Source organism: Daphnia carinata, chromosome 8 (genome assembly GCF_022539665.2).
Source record: "Daphnia carinata strain CSIRO-1 chromosome 8, CSIRO_AGI_Dcar_HiC_V3, whole genome shotgun sequence".
NCBI classification, from domain to species: domain Eukaryota; kingdom Metazoa; phylum Arthropoda; class Branchiopoda; order Diplostraca; family Daphniidae; genus Daphnia; species Daphnia carinata.
In genome coordinates, this window is record NC_081338.1 from 5,953,488 (window position 1) to 5,977,600 (window position 24,113).

The 24,113-nt window shown below is 43.2% G+C and overlaps 3 protein-coding genes and 1 long non-coding RNA gene across 4 annotated transcripts; 2 read left to right on the forward strand and 2 right to left on the reverse strand.

Moving 5' to 3' along the window:
• Positions 1–333: 333 nt before the first annotated feature.
• LOC130700341 (SET domain-containing protein SmydA-8-like) lies at positions 334–2,579 on the reverse strand. The gene is made up of 8 exons (XM_057522385.2): positions 2,334–2,579; positions 2,086–2,278; positions 1,876–2,022; positions 1,540–1,817; positions 1,399–1,478; positions 1,066–1,342; positions 787–1,001; positions 334–728 (listed from the first exon to the last, which is right to left on the reverse strand). The coding sequence occupies exons 1-8, from the start codon at positions 2,513–2,515 to the stop codon at positions 496–498; spliced, it is 1,605 nt and encodes a 534-aa protein (XP_057378368.1). The 5' UTR covers positions 2,516–2,579; the 3' UTR covers positions 334–495.
• Positions 2,580–3,865: 1,286 nt separating this feature from the next.
• Positions 3,866–4,324, forward strand: LOC130700359 (uncharacterized). Its single transcript, XR_009003756.2, has 3 exons — positions 3,866–3,922; positions 3,995–4,121; positions 4,184–4,324. It is a non-coding gene; the product is annotated as an uncharacterized LOC130700359 (long non-coding RNA).
• LOC130700340 (SET domain-containing protein SmydA-8-like) lies at positions 4,032–6,241 on the reverse strand. The gene is made up of 8 exons (XM_057522383.2): positions 6,039–6,241; positions 5,785–5,977; positions 5,566–5,718; positions 5,229–5,506; positions 5,092–5,171; positions 4,752–5,028; positions 4,479–4,693; positions 4,032–4,419 (listed from the first exon to the last, which is right to left on the reverse strand). Exons 1-8 carry the CDS (start codon positions 6,239–6,241, stop codon positions 4,187–4,189), a joined length of 1,632 nt encoding a protein of 543 aa, XP_057378366.1. The 3' UTR covers positions 4,032–4,186.
• An 8,065-nt stretch (positions 6,242–14,306) lies between these two features.
• On the forward strand, positions 14,307–23,789 carry LOC130700354 (uncharacterized). The gene is given in 18 exon segments (XM_057522403.2): positions 14,307–14,533; positions 14,826–15,317; positions 15,655–16,290; positions 16,661–16,970; positions 17,100–17,974; positions 18,039–18,472; positions 18,548–18,676; positions 18,848–18,924; positions 19,261–19,419; positions 19,680–19,865; positions 20,114–20,425; positions 20,565–21,037; positions 21,540–21,607; positions 21,609–21,779; positions 21,859–22,032; positions 22,453–22,620; positions 22,693–22,817; positions 22,887–23,789. Coding segments are annotated over 18 exon segments (5,064 nt in total). The 5' UTR covers positions 14,307–14,374; the 3' UTR covers positions 23,003–23,789.
• Positions 23,790–24,113: the final 324 nt, after the last annotated feature.

Genomic DNA, 24,113 nt, shown 5'->3' on the forward strand with positions numbered 1-24,113 from the left:
TAAAGTAATGCCATCGGCTTCATTGCTACATTGACTGCGTTTCGTGTCACGTTAATTATTCACTGAATAATTTTAGATCTATTAATCTCATTTTTTTAAATGTTTGACTCGAGGAAAATTATGGGTTGGTCTGTATGTCTTATTTCATTAGTTAAAAAACAAAACATCATTTGTCAAGCTCCCGCTTAACGACAGGGTTTGGCAACCTTTTTTTTTAAGGGACAGAAATTGCGTCCCCTTCCTTCTGCATTGTTTCTTACCTTCGTTCGAGTTTCAAAGACGTTGCACCGACAGTTGGTGGAATGAAATGTGCCAGTGAAACGTGGGAAAAGGTAATAAGCAACAGGTCATTTATTGTTCTCGTTATCCTCTAGTTAATACGTTTTTCTATTGTTAGACTGTATATAAACAAAAGGCAGGCTGTGTTATAGACAATTGTAGACAGTATTGACATTGAGGATTCTGCTGGTCTAGACGACATTCTTGTCACGTTTGTCACATGGTGAGAATCCAACGTTGAATTTGGCACAGGGATTGAACAGCTGCCATACCCATGGCCCCTTCGCTTGACGATGGATCTTCTAGTGAGAGGATCTTCGTCGCTTCCGATAAGATACTACGAACGGTTTCAACCTTTTCTTTAAATTCAGTGGGCGTGCAATGCCCCGCCTCAAATATCTTTCTTGCTATCAATAACATTGGGGCGTGCATTTCGTACAGCGTCACGCCTAATGTCACAACACTTTTTAACGTCAATGCAGTTGTTTTTAGATAAGATTTTCAAACCTCTGATTCGAGTGAGTCCAGGCTCGACAATGTCCGCCACAGCCAGCAGTTGTTGACAGATGGAGACTTTACGTTCCAGCTGTTCCATCGTTAACGTATTGAGTAAATAACGTTCATCTCTGCCGTACAATTGACTCAACGATTGCCTCGCGTTCGTGAACAGGTAATGATTCGGATGAAGCAGGGGGGCGTATCGACTGAGAAATTCTTCGAATCTGTTCCATGAATGTACCATGAAACAGCAAAAAAATAATTCAAAGGTTTGCAATTGTTTAATACTTTTCTACGTCGTTAGGTCCAATAGCTTCGAATTTTTCCTTGATTTTATTGATTAACCGATTAACTATGGCAGCTGTTAACTGATAGGGACATTGCGAACACTGCCATGGCGTGTCTTTCTCTTCCAGTGGCCGCATGGGCAATACGGCGCCAGTTGGGCATTTCGGGCAACGTAGAGCGGATAAGAAAGTCGAACATTCCGTCGCATCGGAGCAACGCGGACAATGGCATTCAAACAATTTACTCTGGCGCAACACAGATCGCCTCACGATCGTCCCTGCATTTGAAAAGTAAATGTTAAACGCACTTAAATGCTTATTGAATGGCACTAACCTTCTAGAGGCAAAGTATAACTAGCGAATATCTGCTCGCCTTCCTTGATTGCAACTGAGGCTCGTACGGTCATCTGATAACTAAAAAATGTTAACAATAAAAGCTGTTTTCATTTTCATACGTGATGGCGATGCTCATCACTTTGAATTGATGACATGATGCGTGTTGGAGACGCAGTTATGGGACATCATGGATGCTAACGTAAAAACACCTAATGCTTCTCTGTTGTTGTGTCCAAACAGCCGCACTTCGTACGAGTTGATGTCGAGAGCTCCGCAAGCCGAATGGATCTCTTCCTCGCTGAATTGGTCGGCAACGCCGCACATTGTGCGCAGGAATTCGACGACGTTGACTTGATAGACGTCCCACATTTCTGTCTGCCGACGCAGGTCGTTGTGGTGTTCCAATTCGCTGAATGCCTATCGACACGCAACGTCATTCACAGGTAAACTGGGCACCGTTGACATGTTTGAATACCTGAAATAATTGAGGCTGTGTGGTTTTCAGTGAAAGACACCTGAGCGGCAAAATGCAAAGGTAAATCGGATGAAATTTGCTCATGTCGTCGATGTGTAATTTGGCACGACTTAAAATGAGGCACTCTGCTGAAAGATGCTCGGCGCTCTGATTGTGTCCGCGGGAACAAATTGTTACATTATATTTTTTAATTGTGCAATTATCGCATACCTTGGCACATTTCTCTTGGCAGAATGGGAAATTACATCCAGAACAGCGGAAGAGACTGGCTTCTTCAACATTCTCCAGACTCGTGTAACACGTAAGACAACAAGGTAGGCAACCTTGTTTCGGCCCTGTCATAATTGCTTTTTCTTTAAATATAATTTCTCCAGGTTTGATGTTCTTCAATGCCATCATGCAACTGCAAATTGAATAACACTTAAATAAAAACCTAAAATTCTGAAAAGACGTTGTACCGTCCAAATTTCTCATCGTAAACGATCTTGTATGGTTTGCACTGGGTTTTGTGGATCGACCAGTGTTGTTTCTGATGTTCTTTTGCGCAATAAGCGATTCCACCACATCCCGAACAAATTTGCGTGGCTTTCGCCCGACACACGGCGCACAATTGAGTTCCGTTGGCTGACGGTCGATTCATGATCAATTTCTAAACTGTACTGGCGAATAAAAACAATTGCGACTCGTCCAGCATCTGACGTTCTTGTAGGACAGCTCCTGGAATATGTAGACCTTTGATACGAAGCGTCTGGAAATTTCACTCTTTTCGGTATATTGCGTCTCGTGCTGCCATTGGACAACATCGCCCCGTTTTATTTTGGTTTGCGTTTCAAAACTCTTACACGTGAGAGCTATTTATTCATTCTTCTTTTTTCTTGATTTCAGCGGACAGCAAAGACGGGCTAAAATTGAAAACAAAATTCTATTTTCATATAGGCGTTGGCTAAGCGTTTGCTGGCACACATCACCACGTCAATGATTGGCTAGACAACACAAAGTCGCACGAGTTTCTACCAGTTCGACGACATACAATGTCGTAATCCATTTCGACAACCTCGGACGGAATTAAAATTCTAGCGATTGCAGAGTTTTAATAACTAGCCGATTGTTGCAGAGACTTGTGAAACTGACCAAGTATTTGTTGATGTTTACTCGGATTCTACGCATCGAGCGTCGTGAATATCTCGCATTCTCCCACGTCGCACTTGTTTTGTGGCTATTTTTAGACGCATGTCTCATCGACACGTGCGGCTTAGCAGCTTTCAACCAAAATAATAAACAACCTTGTTGCGGAACGTGAAACGCACTGAAGGCGGCTGTCACGCACTTTAAGGATGAGCTCATTTTAGTTGTTTCGAGATCTATAATATAAATGTGGCTAATTTGTTGGCTACATCATATGTTTATAATATCTTTCATCCCTGTATAACTATTTTGTGTGATGCGTTAATTGACGAATACAATGAATTGCTTCTGATATCGTTCAAGAAAAGGCTGTATTTCTTACATGTCTCTTAGGATACCTTTGATGTAATCAAATAATATTTGAATCTTAATCTGCACGCGTTCAAGAGGAATTATAATAGGCAACATACCCCAACATCAGCAGATATTAACTATGTTTATAGTTGATGTAGTCTTTATCACCAATGCAATTCAATAATTGCCATGAGTAAATGGTCAATACTCGATCAAAGATAATGCCATCAAAGAAAGTATCATCGTTGTTTCTATGCCCTTCACCCAACGAAAGATCACCTTTCCTCTTCCTTCCAAGGTCACCTTGAAAATTTACTTTTTCTTTTATGCATACCTTTTCCGTATTCCCATCCCCGTGTCAAGCACCTGTATCGACCTAATGATGGTGGTAAAAGGGATGGGTACGCAAAATCCTTTTGTCCTACACGTGTTTGGCCTCCGGTGCGAACTTTCTAAGGTGATATCAGGTGGGAAGGGCTGAGTATATAAGCATTTCCTTCTCAGCGTCCAGGTTGTGAAGGTCTCTCAGATATTGGCAGTTAATTCGAGTATTATTACATCGTTTCCGGTAATAGTTTGAAGTTGAAATAGCCTGTCTGTTGTTCTAATTACGTTTGTGTTTAATTTGTTTTATTGAAAGTGTGTAACTAGTACGATCGATGAATTGCAGCACAACGTGATGACCTAGCAGTGTAATTTTCAACCAAGACGGCCAAAGGATTCGCTAATGAGGATCTCATTTGAACTCAAAATTTCAAGTCAAATGGGTACTCGTTTTTTTTGCTTCACTCAAATAACTGAGTTAAATTGAATTAATTCATTCCATTAGATGTCACATTGAGGAAATCCAACGCTGGATTTGTTCCAGCGCTTGAACAGCTGCCGTGCCCATTGCTCCTTCCGTTGAAGCTGGGTCTTCCAGCGAGAGGATCCTTGTAGCTTCAGATAAGATACTCCGCACGGCCTCTATCTTTTCCTTAAATTCCGCTGAAGTGCATTGGCCGGCTTCGAACGTCCTTCTGGCCATCAACAACATTGGGGCGTGCATTTCGTATAACGTCACACCTATAGTTTTACAATCAACGTAAGTTTAAGTTTTAATTTCAACATAAAACGAAATTAACCTCTGATTCGTGTGAGGCCAGGTTCAACTATGTTTGCAACCGAAAGCATTTGCTGACAGATGGAAATCTTGCGTTCCAGCTGTTCCATCGTTAAACTGTTGAGTAAGAAACGTTCATCCCTGCCGTATAGTTGACTCAGTGATTGTCTGGCACTGGTGAATAAGAAGTGATTGGGATGGACAAGTGTGGCGTGTCTTTTGAGGAATCCTTCGAACCTGTTCCATCATCCGTGAAGGTAATAAGAGTTCATTATGTCTCAACTTGTATTCATACTTTTCCACTTCATTAGGTCCAATGGCTTCGAATTCTTCTTTGAGTTTATCGACCACTCGATTGACTACGACGGCCGTGAGTTTATAAGAACATTGCGAACATTGCCATGGGGTTTCCTTTTCTTCCAGCGGCCGGATGGGTAGAACGAAACCGGTCGGGCATTTTTGACAACGAAGGGCGCTCAAGTAAGTCGAACATTCCGTTGGATCTGAACAGCGAATACAATCGCATTCAAACAATTTGCTCTGGCGCAACAGAGCTCGTCGTTCTCTTGTTCCTGCATTGATAATGTAACATTATTTCAAACGTTAAAATCACAATTAAATCTGTATACATTTACCTTCTAATGCCAGCGCGTAACTTGAAAATACTTGCTCTCCTCTCATAATTGGAACAGAAGCTCGAACAGTCATCTGATAACTGGAATTTCATTTGTTTTTTTTTCGCGTTTTAAATTTAAATTATTCAGGGGCTTACTTTCCGTCGATGACGTGATTCATGTTGGATACGCAGTTGTGAGACATCATGGAGGCGAGTGGGAAAACGCCCAGCACTCGTTGCTGGCCGCTGTTAGGAGGCCGGATTTCGTAGGCGTTGACGTCCAGAGCTCCGCAGGCGGAGTGGATTTCCTCCTCGGTAAATTGATCCGATAATTCGCATACTTTGTGCAAAAATTTGACGACATTGACCTGATAAACGCCCCAGAATTCCGTTTGTCTACGTAAGTTGTTGTGATCCTCGAGTCCTTTAAATGCCTATTCAAAAGTAATAATTTTTAAAATGAATTAAAATCCACTTATTGCATAGAATTTACCTCAAATAGCTTCGGATGTGTCGTTTTCAACAAGAGACCTCTAAGTGGGGAGATGCACTGGTAAACTGGATGCGATTTCGTCATGTCAGTTATGGTAATTCGTGACTTTGTTTTGCTTAATACCAAACACTCGGCTTCGCTGTGTTCAGAGCTCTGTTTCATGGTCGCAAATTACCGAAATAGTTTTTGTTTTTAAAAGTAATATTTCTAATGTAATACCTTGGCACATTTCTCTTTGCAGAAAGGGAAATTGCATCCAGGGCAGCGGAAGAGACTGGCTTCTTCAACGTTCTCCAGACTCGTGTAACACGTAAGACAACATGGCAGACAACCTTGTTTCGGCCCTGTCATAATTGCTTTTTCTCTAAATATGATTTCTCCAGGTTTGATGTTCTTCGATGCTACCATACAACTGCGAATTCAACAAATAATTATATAAAGAACGTGAGGGAGAATTATGGTAGGAGATGCACCGTCCATATTTTTCGTCAAAAACAATTTTGTAAGGTTTGCACTGGGTTTTGTGGGTTGACCAATGTTGTTTTTGATGTTCTTTAGCACAGTAAGCAATTTCGCCACATCCGCCGCAAATTTGCGAAGCTTTTGCACGACACACGGCGCATAATTTACTTCCATTGGCCGGCGATTCCGGTCGATTCATTTTCAATACGCTCATTTGATTATTCACGGTACAAGTTTGTCACGTTTGTTCAGAGACTAGCACAACAATGACACCATCTACAGCACAGTTAGAAATTAGTTGTGCGGTGCAACCAGCGTCTGACACGTCTAGATTTTTCCACTTCCAATTTTTCTCGTGCAATCTAGAGTTTGTTGCTCTGCTAAATTTAGAATTTTCCTTCTTCAAACTCGTTTACGAGTCTACTTTCCTCACGCAGGAACGTGAACGTAGGGAGGGTGGAAAGATGGCTCCCTCAGCATTATATTCTATTTCCATGTATTCGTTGCCCGGCTATGATGTTTATCCAGGAATGGTGCCAGAAGATCTTGGCTTTATTATCGGGAACATTGGAGTAGGTCAAATTCTAATTTATGCTGGATATTTTAAAGGTAATAAGAAAATTTTAGCACAAATTGTGATAAGGAAATTTGATTTGTACTGGAACCATCAACGTCTGCATATAAAAACGAAAAACGCCCATAAAAACGCAAAGGTAAAGGCGTTTTCCATGTGTGCGCTTTATTTCTTGAAGGTCTGTTGTAAGTAAGAATGCAATATAATCATAGCTTCTGGCGTCCTATTGTCGTCCTTCTATTATGCAACCTCCCCTCCAAAAAAAGGACGTGATAATACACACCTTGTGTGTCGACCAAGTTTACACAATGGAGCATCTACTAAGTATAAAGGTTTGTCTCTTGCACAATCACTAAAATACATAGCACACAAAAATAATCTTCATCTTCTCCCTATATTTTTTTTGTCTATTTTCCATGTTCAATATAGCACCGGGTGGTCTTTTCTTGAAACAGATAAGACTCTTATCTTCGCTTAGAATTTAACTATGTTAAGTATTAATGCTCATGTTGAGGTTACTATCGTGAAACCTTATACACATTTTAAGTCCAAGTCTTTTGACGTAATCCGCTTGTTAACCGTAAGTGCGTAGAAATCAGAAGGGGACAGACCGCGGATCTAGATATCTATTAAATGAAGGAGGAAAGAATTGAGAATTGGAACGCAAAGAAGCCAACCAAACGCTGTTTACTCTAAATTCTCCGTTAGATGGGAAAACAATCGTGTATTTAGGCTGCTATACCCGTCCTGTACTAAATATTTCACGGCAGCAGAAATAGGGCGTGATGTGTGTTAAACCATCAGTCCCGTGACCTCATTCCCGCGCGTTCACTGCATCCAACTTTTTTGTGTGTCCCTTTTCAAAAAAATATTTCTTTCTCTGATGTTTTCAGCAGTCCCCATTTGTACTAATCGAGGGCTTCTATTCGCATTTTTTTTCCCACCCATGTCAATTCGACCTACAGGTTTTTTTTTTTTTAGCGTCTCATGTCACATAGCGTGTGTGTTTTAATTTTATTTGGGTCTCTTGCAGGAAACGTGTAATTTAAACTCAATCGTAAAAGTAGCATTTAATTGGATTTTTGACGTGTACGTAGAAAGTCTTGTGAATGATGATGGCGAAAATGAATGAAGATGAAAGCGGCAAATGTCAAACAGTGGGAGTCCTTTTTCAAAAAAGCGGGGAGTTTTGAATTTCAATGTCGCAAGTTTTCGGCGAGCGTGACTGCCAATGGTTGGGGAAAGATTTGATACGTCATAAAACAGTAGCTGTAATAACTTGCTAGTAGCACAGCTTGAGGGGGGAGAACAATAATAAAAAGGGGGAAATCGTTATCGATATAATGCTTTTCGAAAAATGCTCAAAAATTGTTTCCTGTTTTCTGATGAAAACCGCAAAAATGAGTCAACGGAACGTAGGAGTAGAACCGGACCTATGGGGCGTTCACTGCATTTCAAACTCGTGCACAACGGTATGTAATCACGAACTGCCTGGTTTAACCGATTGAAAAAAAAAAAAAACATTTTGGAATTGGCGGGACTGGTGTCGCTTTAAATTTACAGTCAAAAGGAACACAGTAAAGGAAAAAAGGGCGTGTACCTTTGAATCTGTACTTCATTGCAAAGCGAAACAAAACGAAGATGAACACAAAAAATCACCGTATATCCGCAATCGTGATGTTCAATTTTTTCCTTGAAAACGTAAATGATTTTACGCTGCTCCCCTTTCTGTATATTTTAAAAGGAAAAAAACCATGGCGCTTCTCCTACGTTAAAATTTAAATCTAACGTGAGGTTGTATCGAATATTCCCGCGGTCGATACGTTGACAAAGGAAATAGCGATTGCATGTCGTCGGAGCAATTCCCGGAGAAGAATACACAGGAACTCATTAGTCTATAGATTTTCTTGTATGGGTATATCTTTTATTGCCTTTGAACTTTTGAGGTCTTCTCCTCTATAAATATGTTGCCTTGTATATATAGGGCAGCCTAGAATGTGACCGGTTTTTCTGGCTTGCTGTATAACCCGTTTGATTATGCATTCCCTTTCACATGCGTCCACTTTCTCCGACGATGCGTATGAGCCTTCAGCAATTTAGAGAAAGTAGTTGACTATTCACATTCGAAAACTTGTTCTATTTTAAAAATACTGGTATAGATAAAAATTCAACATTTTCACGATTGATTTCTTGTCCGTCGAGATCGTAAAACATCTTGTGTAACATGAAGTGGAAGCTGTCTACAATCAACGTCAATCCGAGTGTGATACTTTTGCTTGCATTCGGATATGACAGGCGAGATCTGTATGCCAACCATCCAACTAGAAAACAGCCTTTTTTTTTTGTTCTGAAACCCATAATTTGGGCTTAAAAACCGGCTTATTAAATAACAATAGACGATAATTTGATTTACAACACGGTGTTATTATAATAATGAAAGTGTGAGAGATGGAGAAAAAGTGAAAATCTCCGCAGAGAAAGAGAGAGTCTCCATTTGCAAACGATCATTTTTTAAATTGAAAAACCATCCATCATCGTCTTGGATTTATATATATATATATATAAACAATCAAATAAATATCCAATGGCATTTCTTTATTTTCTCTCGCAGCATCGCGAGTTGGCTCTGATGAAATTCAATCCGCTGTTGGAAATCACACCCTCCTCTTGTTGCTGCTGCTGTTGTTGATGAAATCTGAAAAAAAAAGGAAAATTATTTTCTATTTTTCTTTTGGCTGTTATTTCAACTCGATTGCCAAGGACTTTCTGCCCGTATCACGTTTCATCTTAAATGGCCCTCCCATGGTCTTGTGATGAATATGATGAGGAATAATTGCAAACTAGTACCAGGACCTTCGTAAATAATGAAGAAAAAGGAAGCGGACCTTGGGCTAAAGGACATTGAGGAAGAGATGTAACAGCGGCAGATAACAGTCGTTTATTGTATGGTTGTTGAGGATGTAGTGTGTCTTCGTTTAATTAGCAGCGAATGAAATACAAGATGGAATCCGGCCAGCTGTGAATCTAGTTAATTAGCGTTTCTTTTTATTCTCCTTTTTCGACGTGCTTCATCCATCATTCATCACTGATTTTTCTCACGGCGTGAAGAGATTACCAAAGTTGTTGCAGCGGGGAATCGTTGTGCATTGAGTGTGTGTCTGTGTGCGTGGATTATGTAAAACGATTCATTGTGCAATGGAGATAAACCCACAAGTTCCAGTCAGATATAACTTCCTTTAACCGTGGGCACCCGATTGAAATTTGATTTCTCTCGTAGATAAAATCAATTACCCGTGTGTGATGTGAATCTTAAAGCGGCACTTTTATTTTCTTTTTACTAGAAATCACAGGTGTAAATTAAGTGTACATTCCTACTAGTAGATGGCGTTGGTCTGAAAGCGCGGAATTACCTTTATGTTCCCCTGCGTATTCCCTGCCTCCATCGCATTTGTAAGTAACGAGCCCAGCAGCAGCAGCAACCACCTAGGCAAAAAAGGGGATCAGCCCTGCAGTGTTATTCGTGTGTGTCTATCGTCAGGGTTGCCGATGCCGTTGTGCTCGTAACCAACACACACATACAACAGCAGTTTAAGGGCAGCCAGAGCTTTCTCTCGCTCCGAAACAGTTTAAGAAGTTTCGAAAAAGAAGAATATAAAAACTGGGCGCTTCGTACGTTTGTGCGTCTGTGTTTTACGTGATGTTTCATCGTCGACCAACGTCTGTCTTGTGAAATCCAAGTTTCTTCTCTCGGGATCTGAAATATTATCAAATATTTGTGTGAGGAGTCATATTTTTCTTCATCTTTTTGTGTAATGGTTAAACCTAAACCCCCTTTCTGGTAGAAAAAAAGCAGTGCTTGTTCGCCCCCTAAGTACATCGTAGTTCCCCCCTCCATCCTTCTTTCTACCCTGCTGTCAATGATGGCTGTGTATGAAACCCCAGTTCGACTCTTGTAATTCGAAACGATTTCCAGGAAAGATCGCACACGTCTTGCGTCCTTTTCGTGTACTTTTTTTTCTTCTTCTTCTTCTTTCCCATCGCAGCTCCATTGCTGTGGAAGGAAAAGTTCTCCTTTTAAAAGTTAGTTTGTGTCTTGCATTTCAATTTTCAGTTTGGATGTGAGTGTTTCCTGCCCCCCTCCTTCTCCAAGAAAAAGTGTTTGTGTTGCAGGAGATGCTGACAACTTTGTTTCTCTTACAGGAAGAACATCAGTATCAACAGTGAGGTGGTTGCTGACTGTTGGTTCCAGTGACCGTTGCTTCTCCTCTGGATCTGATGTTGGAAGTTTGGTTTACGTCATAGAGCCAAATGTTTCTTTAGGTTATACAACAACATCAAGCAGCAGCTCATCGTCATGAAAGTCACTGTCTGCTTTGGCCCTGTCAGCGTGGTGGTTCCTTGCGGCAATGGGGACATCTTGGTCAGAGATCTCATCAGCCAAGCAGTCACGAGATACAGGAAAGCATCCAACAAGGTATTTCCAATTACTCATTCATTTGTCTGGTAGCTTATCAAGGTGCAAAATCATCTGCTCCAAATCATCTAGATTACAGTAACATGCTAGTCAGCCAAATTTGGTGGTTGGTCATTAATAACAGTTTCAAAGACTTCACACATTCTTAGCTGACAAGACTATATGTGGTTGGTTAAAATTGATTGAGGTAGGAAAAGGCGTTTTTCTTGTTATTTCACTTCGTTTTCTTCGGGTGGTTGAGGGAAACAGGTATTTTTCGTTTTTATGGAAATTTATCTTTTTTTATGTTTCGTTTGATTTTCGTTGATGCGTGTAAGTGGAGTTCCCGTCGGTCCAGCACGCCCGCCCGGCCGTTTCCATATGTCCATTGATATTTTTCATGAAGGGAATGACAGGCCAGAAGAAGAAACGACCTTCTACACGTAAAAATGCGGTTCGTAGGGAATTATTTTTCCTCTTACGTTAGTTTCGGTGTACGTACAGTAATGGCCGTATATGAGACTCAACTACGTGTAGCAAGACGCGGATATGCCCACGCACGGATTCTCCTCCTGTAGGTTTTTCTCAGGAAAAAAAAAAAAAGAAGGGACCCAATATTCACGCATGGCTGTTTTTTGGTGTTTTTACGACTCCCCCCTCAGCTTATTGCGGCACTGCAACAACACCAGTAGAGCACAAGTTCTTTTATTTTTTTTCGAAAAATTGTATGAAAAGTGTTGACTCTCCAACGGTCGCGTGCCGGGCCGTGTTGTGTTCATCAGATAGAAAAGTAGCAGGGGAGGCAACAGCTGCCGTGATGTTGTGTCTCTAGGCCCTTTTGATTCGTAATGCATCTGCCACCCTCGTAGTGGTTGAGGGAGGGGGGAATTGTATAATAAGAGCACAAGAAGAAGAACGACCGTTGGAGAATTTTACCGGGGGGGGGGGGGGGGGAGCGACTAGGCGGCCATGTCAGACTACGATATTTGAGATCATTTTCTTCATCTTCTTCGCCAAATAAGAATTGGGAATGAACAAACGTGCGCGCACACTTTTCATTTTTTAACAATTGAAGCGATGCCGCGTGTCGTTTGAAAATCGACACGGGCATGATGTCATCCCGATCGATTTTCCTTTATGGAGGGGAGAATTGACATGAAAAGAGATACAAACCGTCAAACCTTTCGTTTTTGTGTGCGTAGGGGCTTCTCAATTAGGAATGGATCGATAAGCCTTTGTCGTGACTTTGTATTCGGATTGAGTTTAATTGGTACATAGTGATTGATTTAATCTTAATGAGATGAAAAGGGGGAGGGAAACGTGAGTTGGATCGTTTCCTCTTCTCGTATGGCCTCTTGACCTCCACCGCCCTTTTTTCAAGACTTTTGACGTTTTGAAAGTGAAACAGCTGTGTTTTGTCTCCGACAGGAGAGGAAAGTAAAAGTAACGAGAAAATCTGCCAGTTAGCCCATAAAGGTCACATTTCAATGTCGAAATGTGAAGAACGTTTCCTGCGAAACGTGGAAAGAAAGAAAAAAAAAACCACTTTCTTTTTACAACCGACACCAGTCAGCTGTGCAATCGTCAAGAAATGTCTCCCCCCTTCTGGTTTGAGCCACAACATTCTTCAGAGCCTCTTCGAATCCCCACTGGTCCAATACTTGAATGTTTTCTTTTTGGCTTTCTCAGGAAAAATGAAGAAATTAAAACTGGATCTTCATCTCTAGTGTAATGTCACGATCCATTTTTCCAACTTTTTTTTGTTGTTGTTCCAGGGAAAGCTACATTTTCAGGGAAAGCTTTTTTTTTAAACTGAGGAGAAGTTTATCGATGATCCAATATTGACCGAGAGTTAAGTGTTGGAACTGCGTCGGTCATCCTAGGGAAGTAGGAAATATAAACAAAAAGCTGTTGTAACGAAACTATAATATTGACGTTTTCTGCAAGTGAACTTGATTTTTCTGGAGTGGTCTAGATAACAGCAAAGACCGGATGGCCGTCAAAAACAAAACCTGTCGAACGACTGATCCCCCCCCCCCCCTCCTCCGTGTGCGATAACGTTTGCTGTCACTCTGTGGCCGTCGGGATTTAGAAAAAAAAGGGAAAATGTTGTCCGCGAGAAACTAGCAGTTGGACAATTTTTTTGAAAATGCTGTTTTGACAGTTAACCGAAATGTAGATGTAGTTGTTCTCGCGACCGCCAGATGGCGTTGGCGCTTTGTTTTTGTTGGAAGTGGAAAAACCGATTTTCTGGAGAGGGGGGTTCCTCTTTTTCTTTTCCCTGTTCACCATTTGATGTTTACCTGGGTTGAGTGTGTTGTTTCTGGTTGGTAGCTCATGCGTTGCTTGACATTTCCCGAAAGTCGAGTCTACCTTTGCTGTGCTTCCTCTACCACATTCACCACCGGTTGTGTGCATTTATTTTCCAACTCGCTGTGTCCCGGCCGATTGCCAGTAAAGTTGAGTTGTGGCTGTTGACGTGTAGTAGCTTTTACACCACCAATCCATAAAAACACGCCCTACACCGAGCAGATTTTTTTCTTTTCAAGTGAAAAAGGGAAGCCATTTTTTTTTATTTGCAATTTCCTGGCCGACGTCTAAATGTGCTGATGAGCTGTCAACGATCGCTTTTCAGTCGGTTGGAATTTATCCAATCAACCATCTTAATCCACCACCACCATCGACTTGGATCCAGTGTTGTGTGTGTCACCTGGCGGTCGCCATTGTCTTCATCATGATTGTATGTCACGTCCTTTTTTCTCTCGAGTTTGTCTTCGCTCTTTGTTTCTCCATTATTATCATCGTTAGTATGTTTTTCCATAAGGAAAAAATTCCTGTCCGTTTTTTTTTTCTTTTGTTTTCATGGCCGTTTGCTTTTTGGTGTTTCCCAATCGTAGGTAGGTCACATTGTCAGAAATGGGTACTTAATAATTCGAACGAATTTTTTTTTTTTTTCTAAAGGGAGAGAGTTGGTACGGGCCATTTGGTTGTTTTGAAACCGGACATTGCCCGCCCTTTTTTTTTTTTTTTTTTTTCGCAGTGTGTGTGTGTGTGTCTGTGTTATCGTATGCCCGCCAGCCGCACCACTATCTGCTATACATGTAGAAACTTTTCCTGATTGTCCGTTCTCAGTCGCCGTTCGTGAGTTACCGGGTGCGTTGTGACCGAAACCGACGGGACCGTTTTTTTTTTTCTTTCTTTGCTGTGTGTTTGTACTTGCCTTTGTTTGTGACCTGAGGATATACGCAACGGGGAAAAAGCAAGAGACAATGTAAAGAAAGAAAAGAAAAAAAAAAAAAAAACAGTTTTAATAGTCTGAAATGGCTCACAAAAGTTGTAACAGTCGAGCAGTTCAACTGGTTAATTATTTCCCGTGCAAATTATTCTCCCATCGCGTTCAATCCTACCAATTGGATAGTTTGGATCGCGCTTTTGACGAGGGCGCATCTTACCTCTCCAACGGTGTCTACAAACACCTGGTGAGCTTCTTTCCCATACGAACCACCTTTTGTGGCTATGCCACAATTCATTTCTTGCGTGGTCTCTTCCTTTTTTTTTTTCGGGCTGCCAGCAAAGAAAAAACAAAAATCCCGAAATTGATGTAAAAGACGGGAGAGAGTTTACCGTAGGGAGAGAAAGCCAGGACGCTCCTTTTTGGTGCTTTGACATTTTGAATGTCTAATGAGAAGACGAAGAAGAAGAATATTATCATTTCGAGTTTCTCGTTTTTCTCGTTTAATCTCATTTATTTGTGTCTCTTTTTTTTTGCAGTCGAATGACGCGGCTGTTTCAGTGGCGGCACTTCGCTCATCCGACGGCGCCATTTTAGATCCGGATGACCGACTGGCCGATGTCGTGGACGATCGCGAACAGCTGGCCGCTTGCCTGTCCAATGGCGGATCTGAATTGGACGAAGCTTCGCTGGGGGTTCCGTTGGTGCTCGGCCCGCGGATCGGATTGATGAATCTGCGAGGCGATGGCACGTCGGCCAGCTCCAACTCTGGCTCGCCATCGCCGACCGACTTCGGCCTTCATCACCAACATTATGGCGGCAGTCATCAGCCGTCCAGCCGAAAAGACATTGAGGTCACGGGCCAAGAAGCCGCCACGGGTCTCATGGTCGATCACATGCACCTGCAGGTCAGGCGCGGATCGGAGCCGGCGCTTAATCGCATCGACGCAACGACCAACGGCCCTGCCGCTGCTGCTGGCCAACACCACCAAGCCGACGTGCCACCTACATCAAACACCAGAGATTATAAGGTAATGTCTAAGCATGACTATACTCGGCTCCATTCCCCATGTGTGGCAGAGAAAGCAAATCGATGGCTGGCCAAAAAAAAAAAAAAGCCTCTAGCAGGCTTCGTCTGGTGGACGCGTCATTTGCCTAAAATGTTTTTGTTTTTTTTTCCCCCTCTCGTTCTGCCTTTTTTATTTTTTTCCTTGTATCAAATGATAGAAAACAGATTCGTGTGAATTATTTTGCAACCGGTTTCGTCCGATTACGTTTTATTTATTTATGTTTGGTTTTTCCCCACCCCCCACCTCTCGTCGTGTATATCTTTTACGATATGTGGGTCAACCATTTATGCGCGTGCAGAGGTGGTCAGCAGCGCCCATTGTGGATGCCACATCAGATTCGGATTGCGAGGAACGTGACTTGGAAGTCGTACGACGTCATCCGTCCGGGCCGCGGTTCGCTCGATCGGGCGCTCGTGTCTCGATGCAAATATTCGGTGGCGGTATAGGCAGCACCAACAGCGCCAACAGCCAAAACAATGCTGGATATCGGTGGGCGGAAGCGGCCGATAATGCCTTATTGTCGGCCGCAACGGCTCCGGCCACCACAACGCCGCCCGACTACGAAGAGACGATGCACCGACGTACCCGCAGCCTCAGACGGGAACCCGTCGGTGCCACAAGTGAATCGATTCCGCTCAGCGACGGCCATCACCGCCTGTATCAACACCACCACCATCAGCACGTTCAATCGCCCGCACCATCTCAGCTGGTGGTTCTGCCCAACGAAGGCGGCCCTCTGGGCATCCACGTCGTGCCGGACTACTCTCCGCTGGGCAACGAGCTCGGCCTCTTGGTCCAGGGAGTCGAGCCGGGCGGTCGCATCCACAGGGACGGACGGATCGCCGTTCAAGACCGCATCGTCGAGATCAATTCGCACCCGCTCAAGGACGTGCCTTTCCACAGAGCTCAGGAGCTCTTCCGCAATGCCCTCCAGGTATTTTTTCTATCACGTTTGGCAATGCCGCATTTTTTTTTTCTAAAAATAAGAGATTCCAAAACAAAACATTCCATTCAGGTCGTTCCGGCCATTTGATTTGCAAACGTTTTCTTTTTTTTTTTTTTTTTTTTTTTTTCCTGCTTTTGTTTTGGGGGAATGGTTTAAAAGAGTGATCTCTGGAATGTTTATGGTTATCCTTGTTCGATTATCGTTATCTTCCGTCTCGCTTTGACCTTGATAGCCATACTTAATCAGGCCACGTTTATAGTCACGGTCCATCTTAGAAACGGGTCTATTTCCCTTTTCTTATTTTGACGTTGAATTTTTAAATAAGAAACTTTTCTCTCTTTTGCTCATCTTTTTTCAGAGTCGTGACCTTCGTTTGCGGATAGTCAAACCGGACGGAGGAATTGAAACAATTCGCCAAGATCAAGCGGATGAAATGGCGCATCAACCGTCTCGCGTTGCGGCCGTGTCGCCCACTCGCAAAACGGCCGCCGTTCCAGGAACGGGCCGGGCCGCCAGCGCCCTGATGACGGTCAGCACGAGGAAAATTGGCAAGAAATTGGATCTCGAATTGACGAAAGGCCACGACGGACTGGGATTTAGCGTCACGACGCGCGATAATCCAGCTGGTGGACTTTGCCCCATTTACATCAAAAACATTCTACCCAGAGGTTCGTCTTTGACACATTCCTTTACTTCATTTTTTTTTTTTTGTTTGCTTTTGGCACGAAATGTTTCCGTCTGGAATGGCAACTCAAATGCTTAAAAAAAAAAAAAAAAAAAACTTGATTGCGATGCAGGTGCGGCGATTGAGGATGGACGGTTGCGCTCTGGTGATCGACTTTTGGAGGTCAACGGTGTGGAAATGACTGGCAAGACACAGAGCGAGGTGGTTAGCCTTTTGCGCAACATTCCCACAGGTGGGGCCGCCCGTCTGCTGGTCTCGCGGCAAGAAACGGAAGAAGAACTTCATTCCAATGTGCAAAGTCAACACGTTCAACCTGTGGCCGCTCAACCTCCCGCTCAGACGAGCCCCAAATTGCCGAGGCAGATGAAATCCATCAGCCGGGCCAGCGAGGAGTCTCTGTTGCTTCTGCCGTGGAAACAGCGCGAAATCCTCACGCTCGACATCCCCGTTCACGACACGGAGAAAGCCGGTCTGGGCATTTCCGTCAAGGGCAAAACGACGTCGTCGTCGGGAAATGGGACCAGCGATTTGGGCATTTTTATCAAATCCGTTCTGCACGGAGGGGCCGCTTCGAGGGACGGACGACTCTGCACCAATGACCAGCTGCTTCACGTCAACGGTGTCTCGTTACAGGGTCGATCCAACACGGAAGCGATGGAAGGATTGAGACGGGCCGTGCACCAGGAGGGTCCCAAACCGGGCCACATCACGTTGACGGTGGCTCGCAAAATGCACGCGCTCAAGGATCGCGAAGTGACGCTAGAGGGCCAGGATGACACGGTGAACGGAACGGTTCGATTGGGCGGAAGCGCGGGCGATAGTTCGGGAAGTTACGATCATTCCGGAGGTAGCAGCGATCAATCAGGTTCCACCGTCATTTTCGTCAGCGGAAGTGGCGGCGGATCAGAGAGTCGTGAGAGAAATCTCGTGGCGGAGAACAGAATGTCTGGCATCTCGTCTGACCTCCGCAATGAGAGCTACTACCGGGTACGGTTACACACTTTTATTCGATCGCGTTTGATTAATTATTAAATGAACGTTCATTGAAAAGGCCACGCACGAAACGTGGAACACGACGCAGTTGCAAGAGACGTTGATGAGTTCCAAATCGAACGGGCATGGAGCTGGACCAGGGCGTAAACAGCACTCGCAAAACAGCCCGACGGTTCATCTGACACCGGGCGAGGTGGTTTCCATTGACGGTGATTACCTTCCCCAGTCTCGGCCACGCCCACCTTCCATGATGATGATGTCCAACGGCTCGTCAGTGGCCTCGACACCGGATACGACCGTGAACTTGGCGTGGCAGCAACAACAACAACAACAATCGAATAACCGTCCCGGTGGTCAACGTTCTGGACCGACGGACGGACGTGACCGACCCTGGTCCGAACAGCCACAACCGCCACAAAGTCCCTTGTCGGAAACGTCAATGCGTTCGGACGGACGTCCTAGCGATTCGGAGGCTCCAACTTACACCAGCCAGTGCGTTGTATTTTATTTTAAATTAAAAAAAAAGATGAACGTCCCTTCTAATTTTTTTTAATAATTTATTTCAAGGACTTCGTTGGATACGGACGCTCCCGGCTTCTCTCGCGACCAGTTTGGCCGTCAGAGCATGTCGGAAAAGCGGCACGCCTCGCTGGACGCCAAGAACACGGACACTTACCAGCGCAATAAGAAACTCAGGTGGGTTTCGTTTCTTCTATTTTATTTTTATTTTTTTTTTTAATGGGCGTTGTGAAGTTGTCGTCGATGCGATAATTAGAAAAGCCGTACGGTACGGAAAACAACCGTTGTTCCAGCACATTGATAATGTTTTGTTTGGGACTTTTTTTTTTTTTTTTTTTTTTTTTTTAGGGAGGAAAGAGAACGCCAAAAACAGACAGAAAGTGAACAACCGACATCCGCATCGAAAGAAAACATGCCACCATCAGGTACGTGTGTGTGTTTCTTTTGTACGTATGACTTTTGGCGGCGGTAGGCCAGTGCTTTTTATCGGCGGGAAGCTTTTTGTGTTGTGTTTTTCACCTGTTGTTTTATTACTAACTTTTTCGTGCAACACTTTGGGCTTTGAACTCACACACAATCTTGACTTTTAACAGGATTATAGTCATTAACAAAAAGAAATCGTAACATTTTTAATGTAATGTTGCTAACCATCAACCTGTTTTTGTTTTTTTTTGGAAATTCCACTCTCACCTTCACTCCCCTTACCCCCACTCTCCGTTTTCTTTGTGCGTCGAAATGGGAAAATGGCGTGTGTGACACAGGCCGTGTGATCCGTCGGGCTGTCAAGCGCCGTCACGCTCATCCTTTGGTTTCGCGTCTGGAGAAGGATTACCTCAACTCGCCTAGCTATCACCGATCCAGTCCCAATCTCTATCAGCCCAACGATGTTGTTGGCGGTGTTGGGTCTGCTGTGGTTTCAGGTGTGTCTCGCTCTCGCCCTCTCCGTCCTCACTTCTTCTTTTGAAATCACGCACGGACTTTCTTCCCTTTTTAAAAATGGTTGAAACGAAAGCGCACAATTTCCAAATTATTTCCTTTCATTTTCTCCTTTATAATTCTGCACACACGAAAATAACAAAAAAAAACTAACCCCAACTTGGAATTTTTTCTTTTTTTGGATCTTTTGTTTGTGGCTTTTTTTGGTGTCTCTTTTTACCTTGGATTTTTGGATGGTAAATAGCCAATCGCCGGGGGGTAGCGGGCACGCTTGATCGGGGTAGTCGCCTGTCTGTGGCTCCATCCATGATGATGATGACGGATGATTATCGTCGTTCTCGTGTCTCTTCGGTGGAATCCCTTCCCCTAATCGCTCCGTCACCTGTCCCGTCCCTGCAAGGCCAAAGACGGCCACCGCTTCTACCTCCATGTACGTAAACAAACGCTGCCTCTTCGTGCACATCGTTGTCCGTGTCCGGGTTCTATTCTTCATTTTATTAGTTTTTTTTTTTTTTTTTTTTTTTTTGCTTGCATGCCCCCGTTATCTCGACGTTGTTGAGTGCCTGGTTGCTCTGGTTTTTGCTTCTGATTACATTATTGCCATTTTTCAAATTTTTTAACGATGGGATGATCATCATTTTTTTTTGATTTATTATAAACGAACGCGTACCAAAACAGATAAAGCGCAAGATAATGGCCGCCCGCTTTTCGTGCGCCCAGTTGACTTGCCGAGAGCTTCGTCGAGAGATATCGGGCCAACGCTGGGCTTGAAGAAATCGTCCAGCTTGGAATCGCTGCAGACGGTCGTCCAGGAAATCCAGATGCAAGAGGAGGAGCCTCAGATCGGCTGCTATGGTTACCATCGGCCGACGGCCATCCGCGTTGTTCGAGGACGCGGATGCAACGAGAGTTTCCGCGCGGCCGTCGATCGCAGTTACGATGAATCTGGCCAGCCAACTGACGGACATAACAAGGAGCCCATGGAAACATGTAAGAAAAAACACGCCCGGAAGCGTTGTTTGAGCCGTTTATTATCTGGCAGCTGTGCTCGTGTTCGTTGATGAGTTAAATGTCTTGAATTTTTTTTTTTTTTTATTTGAATTCGATTTTTAATTTATTAAAAAAATAGTGGATGAAGCGGCGGAGGTAGAGGTGAATGAGATGATGCCTCCTCCACGATCGCCCTCTGAGATTGGAATTCCGATCTTGAACAACAAAAGCGAAGTTCGCAAAAGCAAAAAGAAGAACGCCAACGCTGCCGGCCTCCTTTTGAAAGGACTGGGCTCCATGTTCCGTTTTGGCAAACACCGCAAATCGGCTCCGGCCAGCCCGGAATCTGGTCACCAGCCATCCGGATCGGACCCGACCGTCTCGGGTCATTCCATGGCCGGCAGCAACGTGATTATGCCGTCATCCGGAAACAACCAGCAGCAGCAGCATCACCACCACCACCAGAGCGAACGAAGGTCTTCCGGTCATTCTGGCAGCATTGGCAGATCGTCCGATGTCGATCGACACCACGTCCTCAGGCGGACTCTTCCGCCCGATGAACGTGACCGGGCGGAGCTAGGACGTCAGATGGCTATCGCAGTCGCTCGCCAGGTACATTACACGAATTTGGTTTTTCTATTTATTTCAAAATTTAAGCACGGAGAATGGACGTCGTTTGTTGGTGACGTCACACAAAAGAAATCATGATTCACTGGGAACTTTTCGAGTCGTAATTATTCACATTGCTTAATGTGTTTCGAATAATAATGATGTCGACGAAGTGAACTTGTGAATGGTCTCCCACGAGAGCAAAGATCGTGCACACAGGATTTGTGGGTTTTTTTTTTTTTTTCAATTTTATTGAATTTTCTTTTGTTTTTTTTACTGAAATCCTGGAATAATTGAATTGACGGGATGTTGCGGTTTTGCAGCGCACACACACAATATCTCAAAGAGACCCAATTTTCTTTTGTAGCAATAACTATTGAATCGGAAAGGTGTGTGCGTTACATGTTCCAGTTAGCGTAGAATTGCCTTCGATGATAGTCGCATGGCCTCGTTTCTAGTCCATTTACCATCTAACGGTTTGTTGTTACCTTCTTCTTTTTATTAGGCCGCCCAAGAGGAGCAGAAGAGAATACAACACCATTATTTACGCTTGATGGACCAGCAGCAACGGCAGAGCCGCCACTCACGAGCATCAAAAGCAACAACAACAACAACAACAATCGGGTGCTACAACGGTCGACTCGGCTAACCGTTCGCAGAGGCTGCATCAGCTGCGAGCCCAGCATCAGAAACGGCACGCCGAACAACAACGACAGTCGACTCACACGCCGACAGACCAATTTGAGTATGCAAATTTTCTTTTCTATTCATTTACAATGTTGGTAGTAGAGATTTATGTACGTTCTTGTTTATTTTATTTAAAGGTCGAATAATAAAAACATGCCGGAAATTATTCACGGACGCTCGGCCAGCTACGATCCGTACAACGACGTGCGGAAACCGCGCAGTCGGGCCGCCGTGGGAGAACCCAATACTCTGATGCCCATCCCGACAGTGTCCTCGATGTACAACAACAATTACGACGAATTTCAACTCAAGTAAAAGAACTTTTTTTTTGGAACACATTTCTATTTAAAAAACGTGCGCGTTTTGACGAACTAAAAATGTACTAACGATTTATGTGTGATTTGATTGGGTTTTGCTATTTGAAAAGAAATGGCAATTTGAATCCGGTCCAGATTCGAGAAATGCAGGAACTTGTCCGTCAGCAAAGACTCAAAGTTGAACAGGGACAAGTCATGTAAGAAATCAAAAGAAAAAAAAAAAAAACATTGTAGAAATTTGATTTCACCGCATCCCTCGCTTGAGACTTTCAGTTTTTTTTTTTTTATTGTTTTGCATGCTTTCATTTTTCGTTCGTTGTTCGCTTAGTTTGTTGCTTAGGGGTTTGGTAGACGTTTATCTTGTCCATTTCATTTTCTAGAAATACTAAATATTAATTTTTTTAACATTTATAGTCGGCGTCAGCAGCACTATCACTCGCAGCGATCGGCTCGCGAGACACGAATGAGCCCACCGGGCGGAAATCAATGGTCCGGCGCTGACCGGCCCGTCTCCAACTATTTCGAATATGAAAGCCTGCATATTGCTGGCCACAAAGTGGCTCTAAGTGGACCTCCCTACAAGTAAATTTCGCTACACTCATTTACATAATAGACCTTTTAAAACTCATTGCTTTTTTTTTTCGTACTCAACAGACCTCAACAACAACAACAGCAACAACAACACGGGCAGCAGTCAGGAAACCGACGACCACCCACCATGCAAGGAGATGATGGCCCGGTATTCTTCCGAAGGCCCGATCGAAACAGTACTGGACTGGGTACGTAGTCCTACGTTGAATGATAAGATTTCGGTATGTAACTGTTAAAACGTTCATTTTTCAACATAGAATACGGAAGCAGTCAAGTACGCTCATCGCAAAGGGAATCGGTGTATGGCGCTTCAAACTACGGTAGCCAGAATAACTCAAACAGACCAGCTCCTTTGACAGGATCTAAAGTCTGATCAGCAGCTAATACCATAGCGGGATAATAGGTATCTGTGTTATCAACTCAAATTTACTACAATTATGTACTTTGAAACGAATGCATGCGCAACAGTCGTTTAATGGGTCAAATTGAAATATTTTTCAATAGTCCTTTCCTTTTGTCCGATCAAACTGTTGAATGTAAATAACTAAGATTTTTTTTTCCTACACAAAACCCAACGCCAACTCTTCAAAGTCTGTCCCATCTATTTTAAATATTCCAATCCTTTTTTTATATTAAAAAAAAAATCGTGTCAAGCAAACAAAAAAAAAAGGGAAATCGTGTTTTGTACATATCTCGGAACCGTCCAAAAGTTGAAGAAAGAGTATTATTTCTTTTTTATTCATTCGATTTATTAAAAAAAAAAGCCATACGGAGTCGTTACCTACATATGCTCGCACTTAAAAAAACGGCTAGGGATTTTTTTTTAAGACATAAAAGAGTACTTGCAAATTCCTAATATTATGTCTGGTTGGCTCTTGAAAAAAAACAACAGCTGTTTCAATCGTGTCTTTTTGCTTTCCGTTTGGTCTTTTTGTTTTTATACATTCCCCACTTGCCATATCAAATCAAGTGTCTATATCCTCTCATTGTAATAACTTTTTTCTTTTGTTTTAATATGCATCACACTCCGTACAGTATAACTTTGCTTCTGATTTTTTCTTTTTGTCCGGTCAAGAAAAACAACAAGAAGAATTATCTTTTGAATAAACGAATGACGTGATTCTATCGCCTTTACAGGAACGATGTCATCCCTGTTTAAATCTTTTTTTTTCTGAATTTTTAGGCAAGGATGTGAGAATCTCATTTGTTTGTTGTTTTAATTTTCCATCCACATTTCTTATTCCTTTTAGCATCCAGGATGTCCTAAAGATAGAAGGATGCAGCCAGTCACCGTGTCATTTTCATTTGCTAATGCTGCTCAACATGGTCCTAGATTTTTCTAGCCTTTGCAAGGATGCAGGTGTGAAATACCCAGTGGTAAGTAAATTTTCTAATATTTTTGGGAAACAGTTCAGTTGTGATGTTCAAGGGGTAATGAACAGTATTATTTTTAGTAGAGCCACGAAAAAAATTTCAAAAAATAT

Bases quoted from the DNA above. Each gene is read 5' to 3' on its own strand.
- LOC130700340 (XM_057522383.2), bottom strand. From the start codon at position 6,241: ATGAGCGTATTGAAAATGAATCGACCGGAATCGCCGGCCAATGGAAGT. The intron at 5,029-5,091 runs GTAAATGTATAC...TTATCAATGCAG, and splicing joins TTACGCGCTGGCATTAGAAG to GAACAAGAGAACGACGAGCT. The intron at 4,694-4,751 runs GTATGAATACAA...ATGATGGAACAG, and splicing joins GGACCTAATGAAGTGGAAAA to GTTCGAAGGATTCCTCAAAA.
- LOC130700341 (XM_057522385.2), bottom strand. From the start codon at position 2,515: ATGAATCGACCGTCAGCCAACGGAACTCAATTGTGCGCCGTGTGTCGG. The intron at 2,279-2,333 runs GTACAACGTCTT...TTCAATTTGCAG, and splicing joins TACGATGAGAAATTTGGACG to TTGCATGATGGCATTGAAGA. The intron at 1,002-1,065 runs GTATTAAACAAT...TTCATGGAACAG, and splicing joins GGACCTAACGACGTAGAAAA to ATTCGAAGAATTTCTCAGTC.